The sequence below is a fragment of the Tupaia chinensis genome, unplaced genomic scaffold (genome assembly GCF_000334495.1).
Source record: "Tupaia chinensis unplaced genomic scaffold, TupChi_1.0 Scaffold000382_1, whole genome shotgun sequence".
Classification (NCBI taxonomy): domain Eukaryota; kingdom Metazoa; phylum Chordata; class Mammalia; order Scandentia; family Tupaiidae; genus Tupaia; species Tupaia belangeri.
The window spans coordinates 1,003,213-1,018,917 of record NW_006159884.1 but is presented as its reverse complement, the minus strand read 5'-3'; the positions used below and the strand labels follow the sequence as shown (position 1 = coordinate 1,018,917).

Below are 15,705 nucleotides of genomic sequence, written 5' to 3'. Positions count from 1 at the left end.
GCGGAGGGAGTATTTTTCTTCTGGCGTAAAAAAATGAGATTTGAGATGATTTGGGCAGCCAGTTGTCCATGACTCTGACCAGTCGATTCCCTGGCCAAGGCCCTTTACTTCACAGCAAGAGATCTTTGAAAACTTTCGGAGGTTTCCTGCTGCCAGGATTGAGCTGTGTGCCCTGTAAAGACACCTGTTGTGCACGCCGGAGTGTCCCTTGCTGAAGCCTTCTCTCTAGTCGCCATTCATCTAATCGCCTCGTGATCCAGAATCCCAGGGCACACACCGAGTAAGGTCCTGCAGTGCATATTTAAAAGACACCCTGCATTTTCCTGAAAGGAAAAAACAAGTTATTTACCGTGATTTAGGAGAATCTGCAAAGGAAAAGGGTACAGAGAGTAGGAAAGTGGTTCACTGCAAGAGCTCTGAGGTCAGCAGTGTGATTTGGGGCCAGTAAATGAATGTTTCAGTATCCCAGTTTCCTTACATGTCAAAAGGGGGTGATCGTATCTACAATATAATTTGGTGGTGAGGAATAAATGGGCTACTCCAGACAAAGCAGAGCTTCGCCTGACACTAAATATTTGCTGCCACTACCACTAGTACTACCGTTACTTTTATAATAACGCTAACCTCAAGAAAAATCCAGTGACTTCCCCTATAAGAATAAGGGAAAATTCTGGGGGAGACCAGAGCAGAACTATGTGAATTTCTAGGATTGAATGCGGGGTAGAAGGGGTTCTTTATTTGGTTTGGAAAGGCTCCATCATTCTCTCTAACCTTAACTGAAACACCTGTCTTAATTGTAGTTACACACAATTTGGTACAAAGATTCTCTCCAGGAACCCAGTTTCCTTTTCTAGACATAAAATTGTATTTGAAAAACATTATTCATTTAAAACTTTGATGTTTATGCCTCTAATTTGCCATTTCTTTAAACATATCTCCTTTTTAATCAACACTAATCGTGTTTTTTATCACCAAATATTTACCACTCCACTAAGGAAAAAAAAGAAAAAGTAGTTATAATTAATTTCCTTCAGAAAGGATTCTTTCATGTTGAACCTCCAATATTGGGGTGGGAGAAGTTGATGGGGGGGTTGGGATCCCCCTTACAAACACATCATTTATTATCCGTAAGATCGGGTCCTTGTCAGTTGTGTGGACCCACAAGTGTATGTATCTACTTTCTCATTGTTTATACTTTGTATTTTTCCACCTAAACAAAAAAAAAATGTAAATCTCATTTAATAGATCAGGTGCGGTTGGAACTATGGCTTAATGATTAAGCCATGCTGGATCCCACATGTTCAATCATATGGTTTAAATCCCTGTCCCGGCAACTTGAAAAACATGCAGGACGTGTGTGTGAGTGCCCAAAATCTTAGTAGGACCGAGAAATGGAGGAGAAGAAATTGCTGCATAACTACACTCCACTGGGGGATGCTTTCTCCCTCTCTCTCTCTCACTTTCTCTCTCTCTCTCTGTGTCACTGTCTTGCAAGAGCATACACAGTCTCTGGCCAAAATATAATTAAATAAATAAATTATTTAAAATTACTGTCATTTCTACATTCATTTATGTGAAAATTTAGGTTATTTAAGCATATTTAACCCCTTTGTGATTCTATATATTTAATATCTGGATCTTTCATGTATGTATACTAAAAATATATTTAATTTCTTTCAAATTTCTGGTTATACTTTGAAGTGAGAAAATCAGGTTTATTAGTGCTTTTAACTGAGAAACACTAGAGAACAGCTTTATAGGAGAAAGATAATTTAGTTTCAATTAGGTTAAGCTGAAGTATAAATCACACCGAAGTTTCTAGGAGGCTGTCTCCATGAAAAAGACATTAGTGGAAAACAAATTTGTTGATAAGGTAATCCTTGAAACTAGTAGAGAAAATGAGCTAGTTCCTGGGAGTGCTCAACAAAGAATGCAAAGAGAAGACTGAATTCGAAAATACAACATCATTTTAAAGATGATAATTAAGATTTTCCTTTAGATTAAAAGCAACATTTTTATGTATTTATCCACTTTTTCCACTCTACGGAGAAGAATAAGAAATCATTAAAGTATGAAGCATTCACTATTAACTAGTTGTTTATAAGTTTTTGAGTGAATCCTCTCATAATTATCGGTGCTTCTAATTTGCCATTAATTAATCTTCTTCTACAATATTTAGTTATACTTTTCCCCCCTTTCTTTGCTTGTTATTGGTTTTCTTAGCAATACAATCTGGATGTTTATAATTTTTTTTGTTCTATTTCAATGATAACACCATGGGAATTAGTTGTTGGATTTAGAGTTTTGCTAATTCTTCACTCTCATAACTAGTGTGCCTACTTAAAAGTCTTGGACATATTAAAACATTTTTCCTTTGAAATATTTACCAAATGAGGTTACTAGATGAAAATAAATGATAAGTTTAGTTTCTTTTATAAAGAACTTTAGTCTTCTTGACAGAAAAGTTAGGCTGTAATATAATGTTGCCAGGTTTTCTGAGGATAACTAACATTGAGTGTGTTTTAAATTTGTTTTTGAATTAAATATTGCTAATAGGTATGGAAGCAAAATAGTATCTTAATCTTAGATTTAAATAGTCTGTAAATCATTTTATTAAGCCTAAAGGTGGCCTATTTTATTTTATTTTAGATTTGGAACTATTACCTAGACTTGCTTGTTCATTTTAACACCAATTTTTGGGGCTTTTTTTTTGCAGTGCCAGAAAATACAAAGAAAGTATGAGGAATTGTGATATTATTAAGATAGTGCATTATTAGAAAAGCTACATAAAGCTGTTGCTAACAGATTGAATTTATGCGACTTATCTGAGTATAAAAAAATCTTTGGATTTATGAGAAAATAATTGTTAAGTTTCTTATAGGCTGGGCCACTAACCAAAGTGACTCTATGTAAAGACAGAGATGGAAAGCCGAAGTCTTTTGGGTTTGTCTGCTTTAAGCATCCAGAATCTGTGTCTTACGCCATAGCCTTGCTGAATGGAATTCGCCTGTATGGAAGACCGATTAATGTGCAGTATCGATTTGGTAGGTGCTATCACCGATGAATCTCCAAAGTGTGTTTTATGGTTGCTGCTGTTCTCAGATGTGTAAGGGTTTTGTTTTCTATATAGTATAAGGCAAAAAATAAATAAATAAAAAGAGGGGCCAGCAGATGGTGTAGTGGTTAAGGTGCTGGACTCCCACGTGGCTGACCATGATTCTAATTCTAGACCTGGCAGCTTGAAAATCACACCAGGTGCATGTGTATGTATGCTCAAAGTCCCAGGAGGAGAATGGAGAAGAAGGGATTGCAGTGTGACCGTCTCTTCTAGGGGGTGATTTCTCTCCCCTGACAGGCACGTGCACCCTATAGCAAAAATAAATAAACATTAAAATTTTTAAAATAAAATTTTAAAAGTGCCTCTGTGGCCACTGTTAAATTTTCTCAGAACATATGTCCAATTTATGATGTTATATAATTCATTAGTATTACCAATTCCATTGCCAAACCTGTAGCACCTTTCTTATATTAAAAATGTCCTGTTTTTGTTATTAGTCAGCAAGTAACTGTAATGGGTGTGATTGGCATTTATAAAGAGAAAATCTAAACAAACTGGGAACACACATCTCTACCTTTTACACAGCAAGACTGTTGTTGATCTTGTCACCGCTAATCCATGGTATCTTCTGTTCAGAAGATAAAGTGGGTGCATTAGTCCTAAGAAAGCCATCCTATGTATGTTGCCCTGGACGTAAAGCCCTGTGAAAGAGCAAGGTGGCCCAAGGCAGCTGTAGAGTGACCCTTTCTGGTGGTGGAGGAAAACTTTGTGATGTGAATGACCCCAAATGCCATCTCCTACACACGTCAGGTACTGGTCACCTATGACTAAATGCCCGCAGAATGCCATACTATAACTCCAGCCCTTTCAAGTTGCAGCGACTAATGGATGCCATCTGGTATTTCTTGTAATATTTATGTTACCTCCTCTAAATGGTTCAGGCTTATTGCATATTGTTTGTTTGTTTGTTTTTTAGTCTTGTTATACTAAAAACAAAAATAACAGAACCAGGGCCTTCCTACAAAGAAAGAGTGCTTCGTTTTTTTATTTTCTTTCTTTCTTCTTCTTCTTTTTTTTTTTTAATTCATGGAATGGTCTTTTAACTCACACAGGCTAGTAGACAAACCCAGGACATACTATGTATATGATGTAAGTTTGAATTAATGGACTTTTGTTCAAGCAGGTTAGTAAACTCATGCCTCTTACACCAGAGGCAAATAACACTGATTATTTGCCATTTTAGTTAATAGATGCTAGATGTTTAGAACAAAATGTCATACATCTTATATAGTCTCATGTCAGTATAATTACTACATATGGCCTCCATTGCTTCCGACAAAGCTCAATTACAATTCATTTGTTTATAATAATATTTTAAAATTCTGTAAATATGACATGAGCAGTCACGTAGATACAACTATATCTTGTGTGAGTATGGAATTTTATTTCAGTACTCTGTTCTAAAATATTTGGTGTTATTTTATGGTTTTATGTTAGGACTCCAAAAATTTTCATCATGACATAATGCTATTCTATTTCTTTTAAAGGGAGTTCCCGATCTTCTGAACCAGCTAACCAAAGTTTTGAGAGTTGTGTTAAGATAAATTCGCATAGCCACAGGTAATTAAAATGTATTTTTATCAAGGTAAAGAAAATAAATATGTTCTTGTGCCAAGAAGAGTTTTTATATCTTCTGGGCTATGATAAAACCTTTCTATTTAGACATAAAATTAAGGACTTAATTTGTCCTAGCCCATGATAAATGACAAAGTATTTTCATTTAAAGTTTGGTCTTAATATTTGCAGTAACAAGTGATAGGGATTTATATCTGTCATGTTCTTTATAGTGTCCATGTGCTTTTTATAGCTGGTGATTCATTTAAGCGTACAGTCTCATTACGACGAATCACAGCAAAAATGTTATCCACATTTTATATTTGAGCAAGTAGAGGTGCAGAAGTCAACCAGTTCTCAAGGTCACAAAGATGATACAGTGATGGGCTTGAAACTAAGCCACAGTAAGCCATTCAATTATTTATCTTCTGTTTTTTGGAACTTACCTTTGTTGATTTCAGAATATTGTAGAATTCTGTATAGCCTGATTCTTGATGCAACAGTAGCCTCCAAATACACTATCTATCAAGCTGTCTTAGCGTTCAGGGGACATAAAAGGTTCCCCAACCAAATTATGATGCTCAAATCACATCAAATAAATCATTTTAAAAGACATGGTGAAAAGCAAGGGGAAGATGTGAGGTAGGTTAGCAAAGCTAGGATAGGAAGAGGGTAGGAAGTTTCCACTAGCTGAGTTCAGGTCTCATTAATACTCATATGCTCTGTTTCTCTCATTACATCAGCCTTCCTGTTCATAATGTGGTTAAGGGGACTAGGGCTGAGGTTAAAGGAACAGTATCCATTCAGATGGAAAGTTCCTAGAGCCAATGTCACTCATTTACTCTCTTAAAGAGACTGAGCGGCAGATATACCTGGTCACAGAGATAGTTTTCTGGTTCATCTGTTAGGTGCCCTCAGGTTTCCTGAGTTTCTTAGGAGGAGTGAAGACAACTGTTAGCACAGAAGTGGCCCGAACAAAACTTAATCTTTTCTTCCCATTCTATCTATAAGTAACACTCATATTTGACTCACTTTATGTTCTATTGAGTCTATATATATCTGTGGCATGTCATACAGGATACTAATTTTATACTATCTATATTTAATGTATATTAAGAATTCTGCCTGTCATTCTCTCTCTCAACTTTCCATCACTATCTCACTACTAGCATATTTATAGTCTAAGCATTTCTTATGAGTTTTGTCCATCCTGTTTATTTCCTTCCAGAGCGGAACTAAGTATTTTCAAGTAAACTGAAAATAGCCAAACCTCTTAGCCTTGTTAATTATATCTTCTCTCTGAAACGTAGGACAGTGGTCTCCTGGGTCTGGCACACACCCAAGAAAAGTACTGCACCCAGAATAAAGCATAGTTTGCTCTAAATCTTCACTCTCTCAGCATTTCTATATTGGTAAAATTAAGAAAATAAGTGGTAAAATCTGATTGCCTGAATTTGAATCCTGCTTTTGCCACTTTATTAATGGTCTGACCCTAAGTTATTTCACTGCTCTCTACCCCATCTCTGAAATGAAGATAATACCTCAAAAGGTAATTGTGAGAATCAAATTTTATAATAAATGCAGTTTTCTTAAAGTGCTGGGTACATGACAATACTCAATAAACGTTAGCAAAAAGGGTGAGATTTACTACTTCCACAGAGGAAACAAAATTGCCTTATAGATTGAGCTATGTATATGATGCAAAAGTATCCCACCTTCTTTTAGTATTAAATGGGGAAAGATACCTCTTTGTCCTCAGGTGTTGAAAAATAATTTTCCTCAAGTGCACACAAGTGTTGAAAAGAAGAAGATATTGGTTGGATTTGAGCATAAACAAAAAGACTAGCTAGGCAATACACAATGGCAACACTGTTGTATTGTCTCCTTATATTTGATACACTGTTACTAGATCATCACAAAGTCTAGGGTAGATCAGAGTTCAGTGTATACTCCCCGGTACTGAATTTCCTTGGCAGTGTTTTAGGTCTGTGCTTGGGTTGCTAACAGGAATAGTTAAGACTATAAAGAAGAGAGGTTTATTTGACTTAGGAGTCTGGTGACTGAAAAGTCCCAAGGCATGGGGCCAATGTCACAATATAAACAACAAAAGTAGAGAAGATGGTGCATGCAAAGAGGGAGACCTGGGGCCATCATCTTACTTTTATAAGAACCTCCTTTAAGAACCTGCTCTTGTAGGAACAAATGATTTCTCCTGAGAAGTAGAACTCATTTTGTCTAGCATGATAGCTTTAATCCATTCATGAAGGTGATATACCCATGACCCAAACACCACTCATCAGGCCCCAGTTCTTGAAGGTCCCTCCACCTCCCAACACTATGTACTGGGGACCAAAATCCAGAACATGAGTATGTGAGATACCCATTATCTAAACCACAGTAGATAGTATGTACTTAATTCTCCTAATATTTGTTATATTATGAAGGAAATCAGAATAGGTCATAATGTCCTAGAAGTGGCATGCAGAGAAAATAGCACTAGTTCAGTTGTCTTCTCTACAGACTAATTTTTGTGATCTTATGCCTTCTATTTTTAAGGAGTAGTTCCTGTACTTGACAGGGCTGCCATAACAAAGTACCACAGGGTGCTTACGCAATATACACTTATTATCTCACAGTTCTGGAGGCTAGATGTCTGGAATCAAGCTGCTAGCAGGATTGCTAGCAGGATTGCTACCTTCTGAGAGCTGTGAGGAAGAATCTATTCCATGGTTTCCCTTTAGCTTGTGGGAATTTGATGACAAGCTTTGGCATTCCTTGAATTGTAAAAGTATTACCTAGACCTCTGTTTCTATCTTCAAATGGTGTTCTCTCTGTGTGCATCTGTTTTGAGATGAGGCCATATGAGTGAAACAATTTCTGAAGTTCAAAGGGGCTGAAAGATCAAAGAGTTAGACAAGTCCAACCTGTTGGTCAAGAGTTTATTAAGAAACTATGGAAAGAAGCAAGGTCTTGGGCAGCCACAAGATGAGTATATCTTCATTCCCTTTACTTCCAAAGCATGTGCTTATATAGTTAGTATGGGAGGGGATTGTGTACACCAGGAGTGAGAACTATGTGCAGGGAGGCACTTGATGAGTGTACAAGTGTCTAAGGTGTCAAATCCAAATCTGAATTATGATAAGCTCTCCTCACTGTGAATAAGGACGATGTATATATTTACTACTACAGCTTAAGGCTACATTTCACCAAAAACTTCAGGGTTAAATGTTGGTCAAGATGGTAGTTTAACTTGAGTGTCACTAAAGAGCTGTGGGGTTAATCAGTGGTCAAGATGGCAGGTTAACTTCAACATGGAATCACTGTGGTTCCACCACAGCATCTGTCTCCAAATACCACCCCCCTACCCTTTAAATATGGCTAGAGAGCATGTATACTTACCAGAGAAAGACAGTGAAGAAAAAAGTGAAAAATTGTCCCATGGAGAATGGTCATACCATAATCCCTTATTTCCTCCTTTTGGGATTTTTGGGCACACATGCATATGTGCCCAGAGTGTTTCTCAGGTCGCTGGTCTAGGAATCAAACCACACATTTGGCCATTTGGGTTCCAGTTACCCCAACCACATGACACTGACTGACCTCCAAATTTCCTCTTTTATGACAATGCTAGTCACATTGGATTAGGGGTCTACTCTACTCCAGTATGGCCTAATCCTAACTAGTAACATCTGATATGGGCTTATTTTCAGGTAAGGTCCTGTTCTGAGGTACTGGGGAGCCACAAATCCTCAACTGAATATTGGGGGGAACACATCAGCCATAGCAGTTCTCAATGTACATGTGATCCCGCTATACAAACAACCATAGCTACGTATATCCTGAAGTCCACATAGGAAGGATTGTGATTTTAGAGAATCTGCATCTGGTTTTATGAAGACATCAGTAATATAGTTCCTGTTAACAAAAGCAGTTCTTTTAGGAAATAACAATTTAAATGTTTAAATCATAAAGATAACTTTCAAAAGAAATTGCTGAAAACTTATTTTACTTTTTATATCTGATCTCATCACCTCTGCTACTGAGTCATATCTTCTGCACTGTATATATAACCTCATTCCGCCTTCCATTTCATGTTTTTGCCATTCCTTCCCCTTCACACATGTTCCGATCTCCCTGAACCCTGTTTCCTAATCAGGCTGTTATATTTTTCTTCTTCCTTTCACTGGGAAGTCTTCCATTCTTCATAGCTCCATAGTTGTAAATATTACACTTACAAATGAAACTTTGCAATGCCACACATTGTTTAAATCAGGGAGCGTCTTAGTGTATTATCACATTGCTTACAGGAATACTTGTGACTGAGTGAATTTATAAAGAAAGAGAGGATTATTTGGCTCATGGCTTAGGGGTCCAGAGGGCAGCTTCAGGCAAGGCTACACATTGTGGAGGACAGGATAACTTTTATGTGTGTTCTGGTCTATATCTGTGTGCACCCTGCCTGCTTCATTTTTTCCCATATAAATACAAAAGCCCAAGAGCTCAGTCATAAGGATCCCACTCTAATGACTTTTTTTTTTTCTTTGCTATAGGCAGAGAGAGAGAGGAATGAAAGAAAGAAAGAAGAAAGCACCCTCCAGGGTGAATAGCCACACTATAAACCTGTCTCCATTCTTCTTGGGATTTTTGGCAAGCACGCACATGTGCTCAGTGTGATTTTCAAGTTGCCAGGTCCAGGACTTGAACTGCACAGTTGGCCATGTGGGATCCAGTCACTTTAATCTCCCCACCGCCTGCTGGCTCTCCCACTCCAGTGACTTTATGACACCCAAAGGCTCCATCCTGGTATACCATAGAGGGCTTAAGTTTTCACTTAACACCTTTATAATACAACCATGTCCCAACACATGATTTTTGGGGGGGGCATCCAGTCACCACTCACCAAGTCCAGAGTCCAAAACATAAACCTGTGGGGGACAAATCATTATCTGAACCACAACAGGGATTTTTTAAATTATCTGCACTAGTGTACAGAAGACCTCAGTAAATGCAGTTCTTGTTAACATCAGCATTCTTTGGAAGTAACATAATTTAACTACTTAAGCCATAAAGATAACTTTAAAAATAAATTGATGAAAACCTCTATTTTTTAACATTTTATATCTTTAGAAGATTGCATTATACCGCTATTATTAATGACTTGTTTTCTCTGCTAATATCTATGTGTTCTTTGTTTTCATAAAAATATAACATTTTTAACATTTTCCCATCAGAAAGCCAAATGTGACTCTAAATATTGAGATGTAAACAGTTAGTAATTAATTAATGTATTGCTGTATCATATAATATTTTCAGTATACACTATTAGTTTTATAACTGATCATTTGCATAGGTATGTAAGGTAGGTAGTTCATCTTAATTGAGTGCTATCAGAGAAATTCTCTTTTTTATTAAGAAAATCTGTCAAGTTTTCACAGAAAAGGACATTTATACGTAAGAAACTTAAGGTTTTGTTGCTGCTGCTTTTATCTCCCTAAAGGAATGAAGAGATGGTGGGCAGATCTTCCTTTCCCATGCAGTTTTTTCCAGTTAATAATACTGTTTTACCTCAAGAATATTTTTTCTTTCAGAAGATGGTAAGTTTTTTTTATGTGTTCTGTTCAGTTCAGTATATATGATACGAACTATTAAGAACAGGGAAACTAAGGCCAGCCAGGTGGATGGTGGGGAAGCAGCTGGATCCCACAACACTGACTATAGTTTGAGACCCAGACCTGTTGGCTTGAAATAAAACTGGGCATATGTGCGTGTGTGCCCAGAATCCTGAGGGGAGAGTGGAGAAGAGTTGAGTGTGGTATGGTCTCCCTCCTGGCCTGGGTTGGGAGGGGTGTGTGCTTTCTTCCTTTGCATCACTCTCTCCTCCCTCCCTCCCTTCCTCCTCCACTCTCTCCAAGCAGTACACACTCCCTCTAGTAAGTTTTTAAATGAAAACAAAAAAGCACTATTTGTAACATTTGGTACTCAAATTTGAACCTTGGATAAAGGCAGAAGATGCTCCAGCACTGTCTCCTGTGGAGTTCTGCTCCGACAGGGTCATCTTAAACCCCATATGTAAGGCCTCAGCAACAGCTAGTGCTTCAGGAAAACAGGTGCAGTGTGGGCCAAGCGAAATTTGAGTAGAGAATTCTCATCCAAACAAATATTTTGAGGAAACGTATTAGAATTGAATAATGTCTCTTAGTGAAACATTTTTATATAATGTCATCAATCACAAATATTGGGTCACCGGGAAAGTCATGATGCACTTTTGCACAGAAAAATATGTCAGGACTTCCCAACAGCCTAATAGATTACTTTGGGATAACGACATTTTTTTTAAAAGAGGTTTATTTTTTACCCTATAGGGTGCATGCGCTCACCAGAAAGAGACAGAGATATAGAAAGCGAGAAATCACCCCCAAGGTGGGTGGCCATGCTGCAATCCCTTCTCCTCTCGGGATCTTAGGCACGCATGCACACACGCCTGGTGTGAGTTTAAGCCACTGGGTCTGGGCCTCGATCCGCAGTTGACTACATGGGAGTCCAGCGACATAGCCATTGCCATAACAACATTTTTACTAAATTATTCTTTTTAACTAAAGGCAAAGCGAAGATTCTTAATTGATTTAGTAAATTACATTACTTTCAAAGACTCAAAAATTTGTTCTGACCCAGAAAGTCTTAATTACTGTTTTTATTGTTAAAGGTGACTTCATATATTTTTTCTTAGAACTCCTCACTATACAGATAAGAAAACTGAAGTCCAGAAATATTAATGAACAAATCCAACATTATACAGCCTGTTAGTGACAGATGTGATATTTAAAACAGGTTTTCTGATTGACAGGGTGTCATTTTTGCAAATGCTCAACATCTATTTGAGCTTTAAATTTTCTAATTTATAAACAGAAAGAAAATAATACCTTAACCTTTGGGGAAAAATCTTTTTTTTAGCTCTAGTAAAATTTTAGCCCACTACCAGTTCCCACCTGCAGCTGTCAATGTCTTCTTTGCAGCCTTTTTGAAATGTTTTGGTAGAAATGGTGGAACAAAGGGAACACAAGTTCATGGCATCTCTATTAATACTTAATGTAGCAGTACTTCCAACAATTAGAAATCTGAGTTAACAACTTCTTACAAAAAGAAAAGGAAGACTCTCTATCTTAACTGTTCTAACTTTGCCATGTATATAAAGTGGGAGCCATTAGACACACACACATTGGAAAAGCTGAATTTTTCATTTTACTTAGTTTAATCAAAATTTAAAAACCGATACCAGTTTCAATTAGTGGAAAACTTTGCAGTATATTTGAAATAACTTGGGTAGATTAATATATTTTTTTCCTATTTTAAGTTTTATATAATCTAAATTCAGAGCATATATGGCTTACATTTGTCTCCCCCCCCCCGAGACTACTAATCTATTGAATCATCAGAAAGTCTTAACCTGTTTTTTTCCTATGCAAAAATGCATCATGACTTTTCTGACAACCCAATACATATTTGGTAGTTAGCTACACACTACCGTGAATCTTACTGTTAGCCATTTAAGGAAACTCCCACATCCCTGCTGTCTGTTTTCTACCAAAACTCAGCTGGTTTACTCATAGTGATTTGTATAATAAACTGTAAATTGTTAACTCTTTTCAGCTTTATGAATCTGTCTGATAGATGAATGCCTTTTTGTTTCTCCCCACAGCAGTGGCAAGCTTATAATCCAATGCTTCCGCTTCCTTACGAGATGACAGGTTCACTTCCAAATAGCTCATCTGTGTCTTCCTCACTAAATCATGTTCCAGATTTAGAGGCCGGACCCAGCTCTTATGAGTGGACTCACCAGCAACCAAGTGACTCTGACCTTTATCAAATAAATACACGAAAGAGGCAAAGGCAAACCAGCGACAGCGATAGCAGTACAGAAAACAGCAGAGGAAATGAATACAACCCAAAGTTCCGAAGGTGTAAAAAGAAAAGATATTAGTATTTCCTTCAAAGGAAACGTGTCTACCTTGGTCTTAATTCTCTTAAAAGAAAGAAAAAAAAATACCTGTTTTTACCAAATGACCAATTTCAGAATTGTCTTTTTTGAAATGTGTAGCAATATAACTTAACCTGATTTGCTTTTCAGTTTTTGCCTTGAATGACAAAAGCTTTTTAAAAATAATATAATGTGTTCCTTTTTGTCATATTTTTGACCCATCGTCAACATGAAATACACTTGGTGTCATTTTAGTACTAATGATGAAATTTCACTACACTATGAATCAAAAGTCACTGAACGCTTAAATGGTTAAGGCAACATGCCCTCCCTAAATTGTCACCTAAAACTCTCAAATACGAATATGCCGGAAGTAGAAATAGAACAGTGATTTTCTGAAAGAAGCAAGTGCAAATATTTAAGTGTCGCATGCTGTTCCTAATGATGTAATAAACAAGCTTTCTTTTCCTTCAGTGATATATTTTCTTTTTTACCTCTAGATAAGTTATTTCAGAACAGTACTACAGGCTTAGTTCTTAAAGTAAGGACATATGACAGAGATGCCAAAGGAAAGATACTTACCTAGGGATACACTTGGGCCATTTTATTTTCATATGATTATATATAATTAAGGGTACCTCCTTCATCTCAATTGTGTACCATGAAAATTAATTGGCTATGTCAGTATGTACTATCTGCCTCTTTTGCCTGCAAGGTTGAAAGGATATATTTTATATAATTACATGTTAATGATAAATAGAATATTAATGTATAATATTTAAAACTTACTGTTGAATCAAGTTTCCTATTTTGGGTTCATTTATTTTAGAAGGTAGAGAATATATAAATAAAATTAATAGTATATATTTGAACATTTTCTTTAATTTTGTAACCTGTTATAAATGAAAATGATGAAAATCATATTTTCTAAAGCTAATTGAAAGAATCATTCAACTGTATTGGGAATGAATTACCCAATTTGATAGGAAAAGTCATGCCTAATTATTTCTTTTGCATGTAGCATAGCACTTTATAGAGATTTATTATTTAAAAGAATAAAGATACATTTTTCTAAAAAGTAGTAACTGAATCTAACTCTAGATTATAAGTATACAATTTGGTGGGGTTTAAAACATAAATATTAGTCTGTTTCCATCTGGTCAGTGTTTAAAAAAAACTTTGCTTTATCATTATTTTTATGTTTTTGAATACGTAAGTGAAAAGAGTTTTTTTCTTTTTCTTCTTTGGTGGGAGGAGAGGTTTTTGTTATAGGGCACATGCACTTGCCAGAAAGACAGAGAGAGACAGAAAGCAAGAAATCACCCCCCAGGGTGGATGGCCATGCAACAATTCCTTCTCCATTCTCCTCATGGGGTCTTGGGCATGCACGCACATGAGCCCAGCATGAGTTTAAGCCACTGGGAGTCCAGTGACAGCCATTATGCCAACTGCTGGTCCTGGTTTTTTCTTTTCAAATTCACATGTTGTAATTAGAATCATGCCAAAGGGAAAAATGTGTTCCCATGTAATTAGGAAGTACTATGTCTTTAAACACATCACCTTAGCCTTCAGTTCAACAATTTACTTTAGCCTTAAAGTATGTTGATTAATTTCTAAGAAATGTCTCTTAGCAATTAAGAATAGAACAATGTACGGAAACTTTTTTTGTTTGTGTGTAAGTTTTTTTTCTGCTATAGGGTGCATTTGCTCACCAGAAAAGAGAGATAGAAAGCAAAAAATGACCTCTCAGGGGGTATGGCCATGCTGCAATTGCAATCCCTTCTCCTCCATTCTCCTCTCAGGATCTTGGGCATGCATGCACATGCACCTGATGTAAGTTTAAGCCACTGGGTCTGGGACTCAAACCACAGTTGATGACATGGGAGTCCAGTGACATAACCATTACGCCAACTGCTGGTCCCAGGAAACTATCTTGAAATACTATTACAAAAGCTAAATATTACAACTACAAAAGAATTCTTTTAATTCTTTCATCACAATCAGGAAGTATCTTTCTATCAAGTTTAACAAGTTAATCAACTTAAACCACCCAGAAATCTAGGAAATTCACGTGTTTACAATGGTGTCTTTCATTAAAAAAATATAAAACATCTTTTAAAATATTGATATCCACTACACTCTACATAACTTTCAGTTAGCAGTTTTCTCAGTGCTATATATTTGAATTAAGAATCATTTAAATTACTTTCCTTAGAGACTTTTATTTTCCAATTTGTATTTTTCACTCATAAACTGCATTTTTAAGTACATATGTACACATTATACTTCCAAATGCTAGAAGTATCTGAATTTGAGCAAAAAGACATTTTGTAAATGATCAAATTACAATTTTTTAACTTATTTTTATTTGATATCTGGATTTTAATGTTACATAAAGTATTTGCATAACATAAGTAAAAATTATGTCTAATGATTGGAAATCTGAAAGATTGGAATCTGTTCCAATTCATATGCCGGTTCAACTGATCCCCTTTCTCTGCTGGCGCACTGAGCCTCACACATGCCTAGAAGAAAACAGCTGCTGGCCAGCTTTCCTACAGCAACCTAGGGAGCTGTGAACCTATGCTCATCCTGATCTCAAGTCAGTGTTCACTTGGAAATACTTGGTTTAGTAAATCAGGTAGACAAAAGTGGGAAGGAGTTAGAGTAGAGCAGGTCTCATAAAGCTTGTGATAAAGCAGACAAGTCAGTATCCACGCACGTCACCTGCTTTGCTCCAGCTAGATGTCAGTGTTTAGAGTCTGAGTGTGGGGAACCAGACACAATCATTTCACAGCTAAGGAAAGGGGTCCACCCAGGAACTTAGGTGAATGACAGACTGGGACGTGAGCCCAGCTTCAGAGGTTTCTTTATTATTATTATTATTATTATTATTATTATTATTATTATAATTTTTGGAGAGGTTTTCACTATACGGCACGTGCGCTTGCCAGACAGACAGGCAGACATAGATACAGCGAGAAATCACCCCCCAGGGGGGATGGTCAAGCCACAATCCCTTCTCCTCCATTTTCCTCTCGGGATCTTGGGCACACAC

At 36.7% G+C, this 15,705-nt stretch overlaps 1 protein-coding gene across 2 annotated transcripts in view; it reads left to right on the top strand.

Annotated features, from left to right (window-relative positions):
* The window catches only part of RBM11 (RNA binding motif protein 11), a 13,649-nt gene extending 529 nt beyond the window's left edge, over window positions 1-13,120 (top strand). Inside the window, exons 2-5 of one of the 2 annotated variants that reach the window (XM_014589801.1) lie at window positions 2,916-3,044; window positions 4,606-4,678; window positions 10,170-10,266; window positions 12,369-13,120. In XM_014589801.1, coding sequence (XP_014445287.1) covers window positions 2,916-3,044; window positions 4,606-4,678; window positions 10,170-10,266; window positions 12,369-12,650 — 581 coding nt within the window. In that variant the 3' untranslated portion in view covers window positions 12,651-13,120. Of the gene's footprint in view, window positions 1-2,881; window positions 3,045-4,605; window positions 4,679-10,169; window positions 10,267-12,368 lie in introns of both variants that reach the window. The other variant, XM_006153591.2, reaches the window with a different exon arrangement.
* Window positions 13,121-15,705: the final 2,585 nt, after the last annotated feature.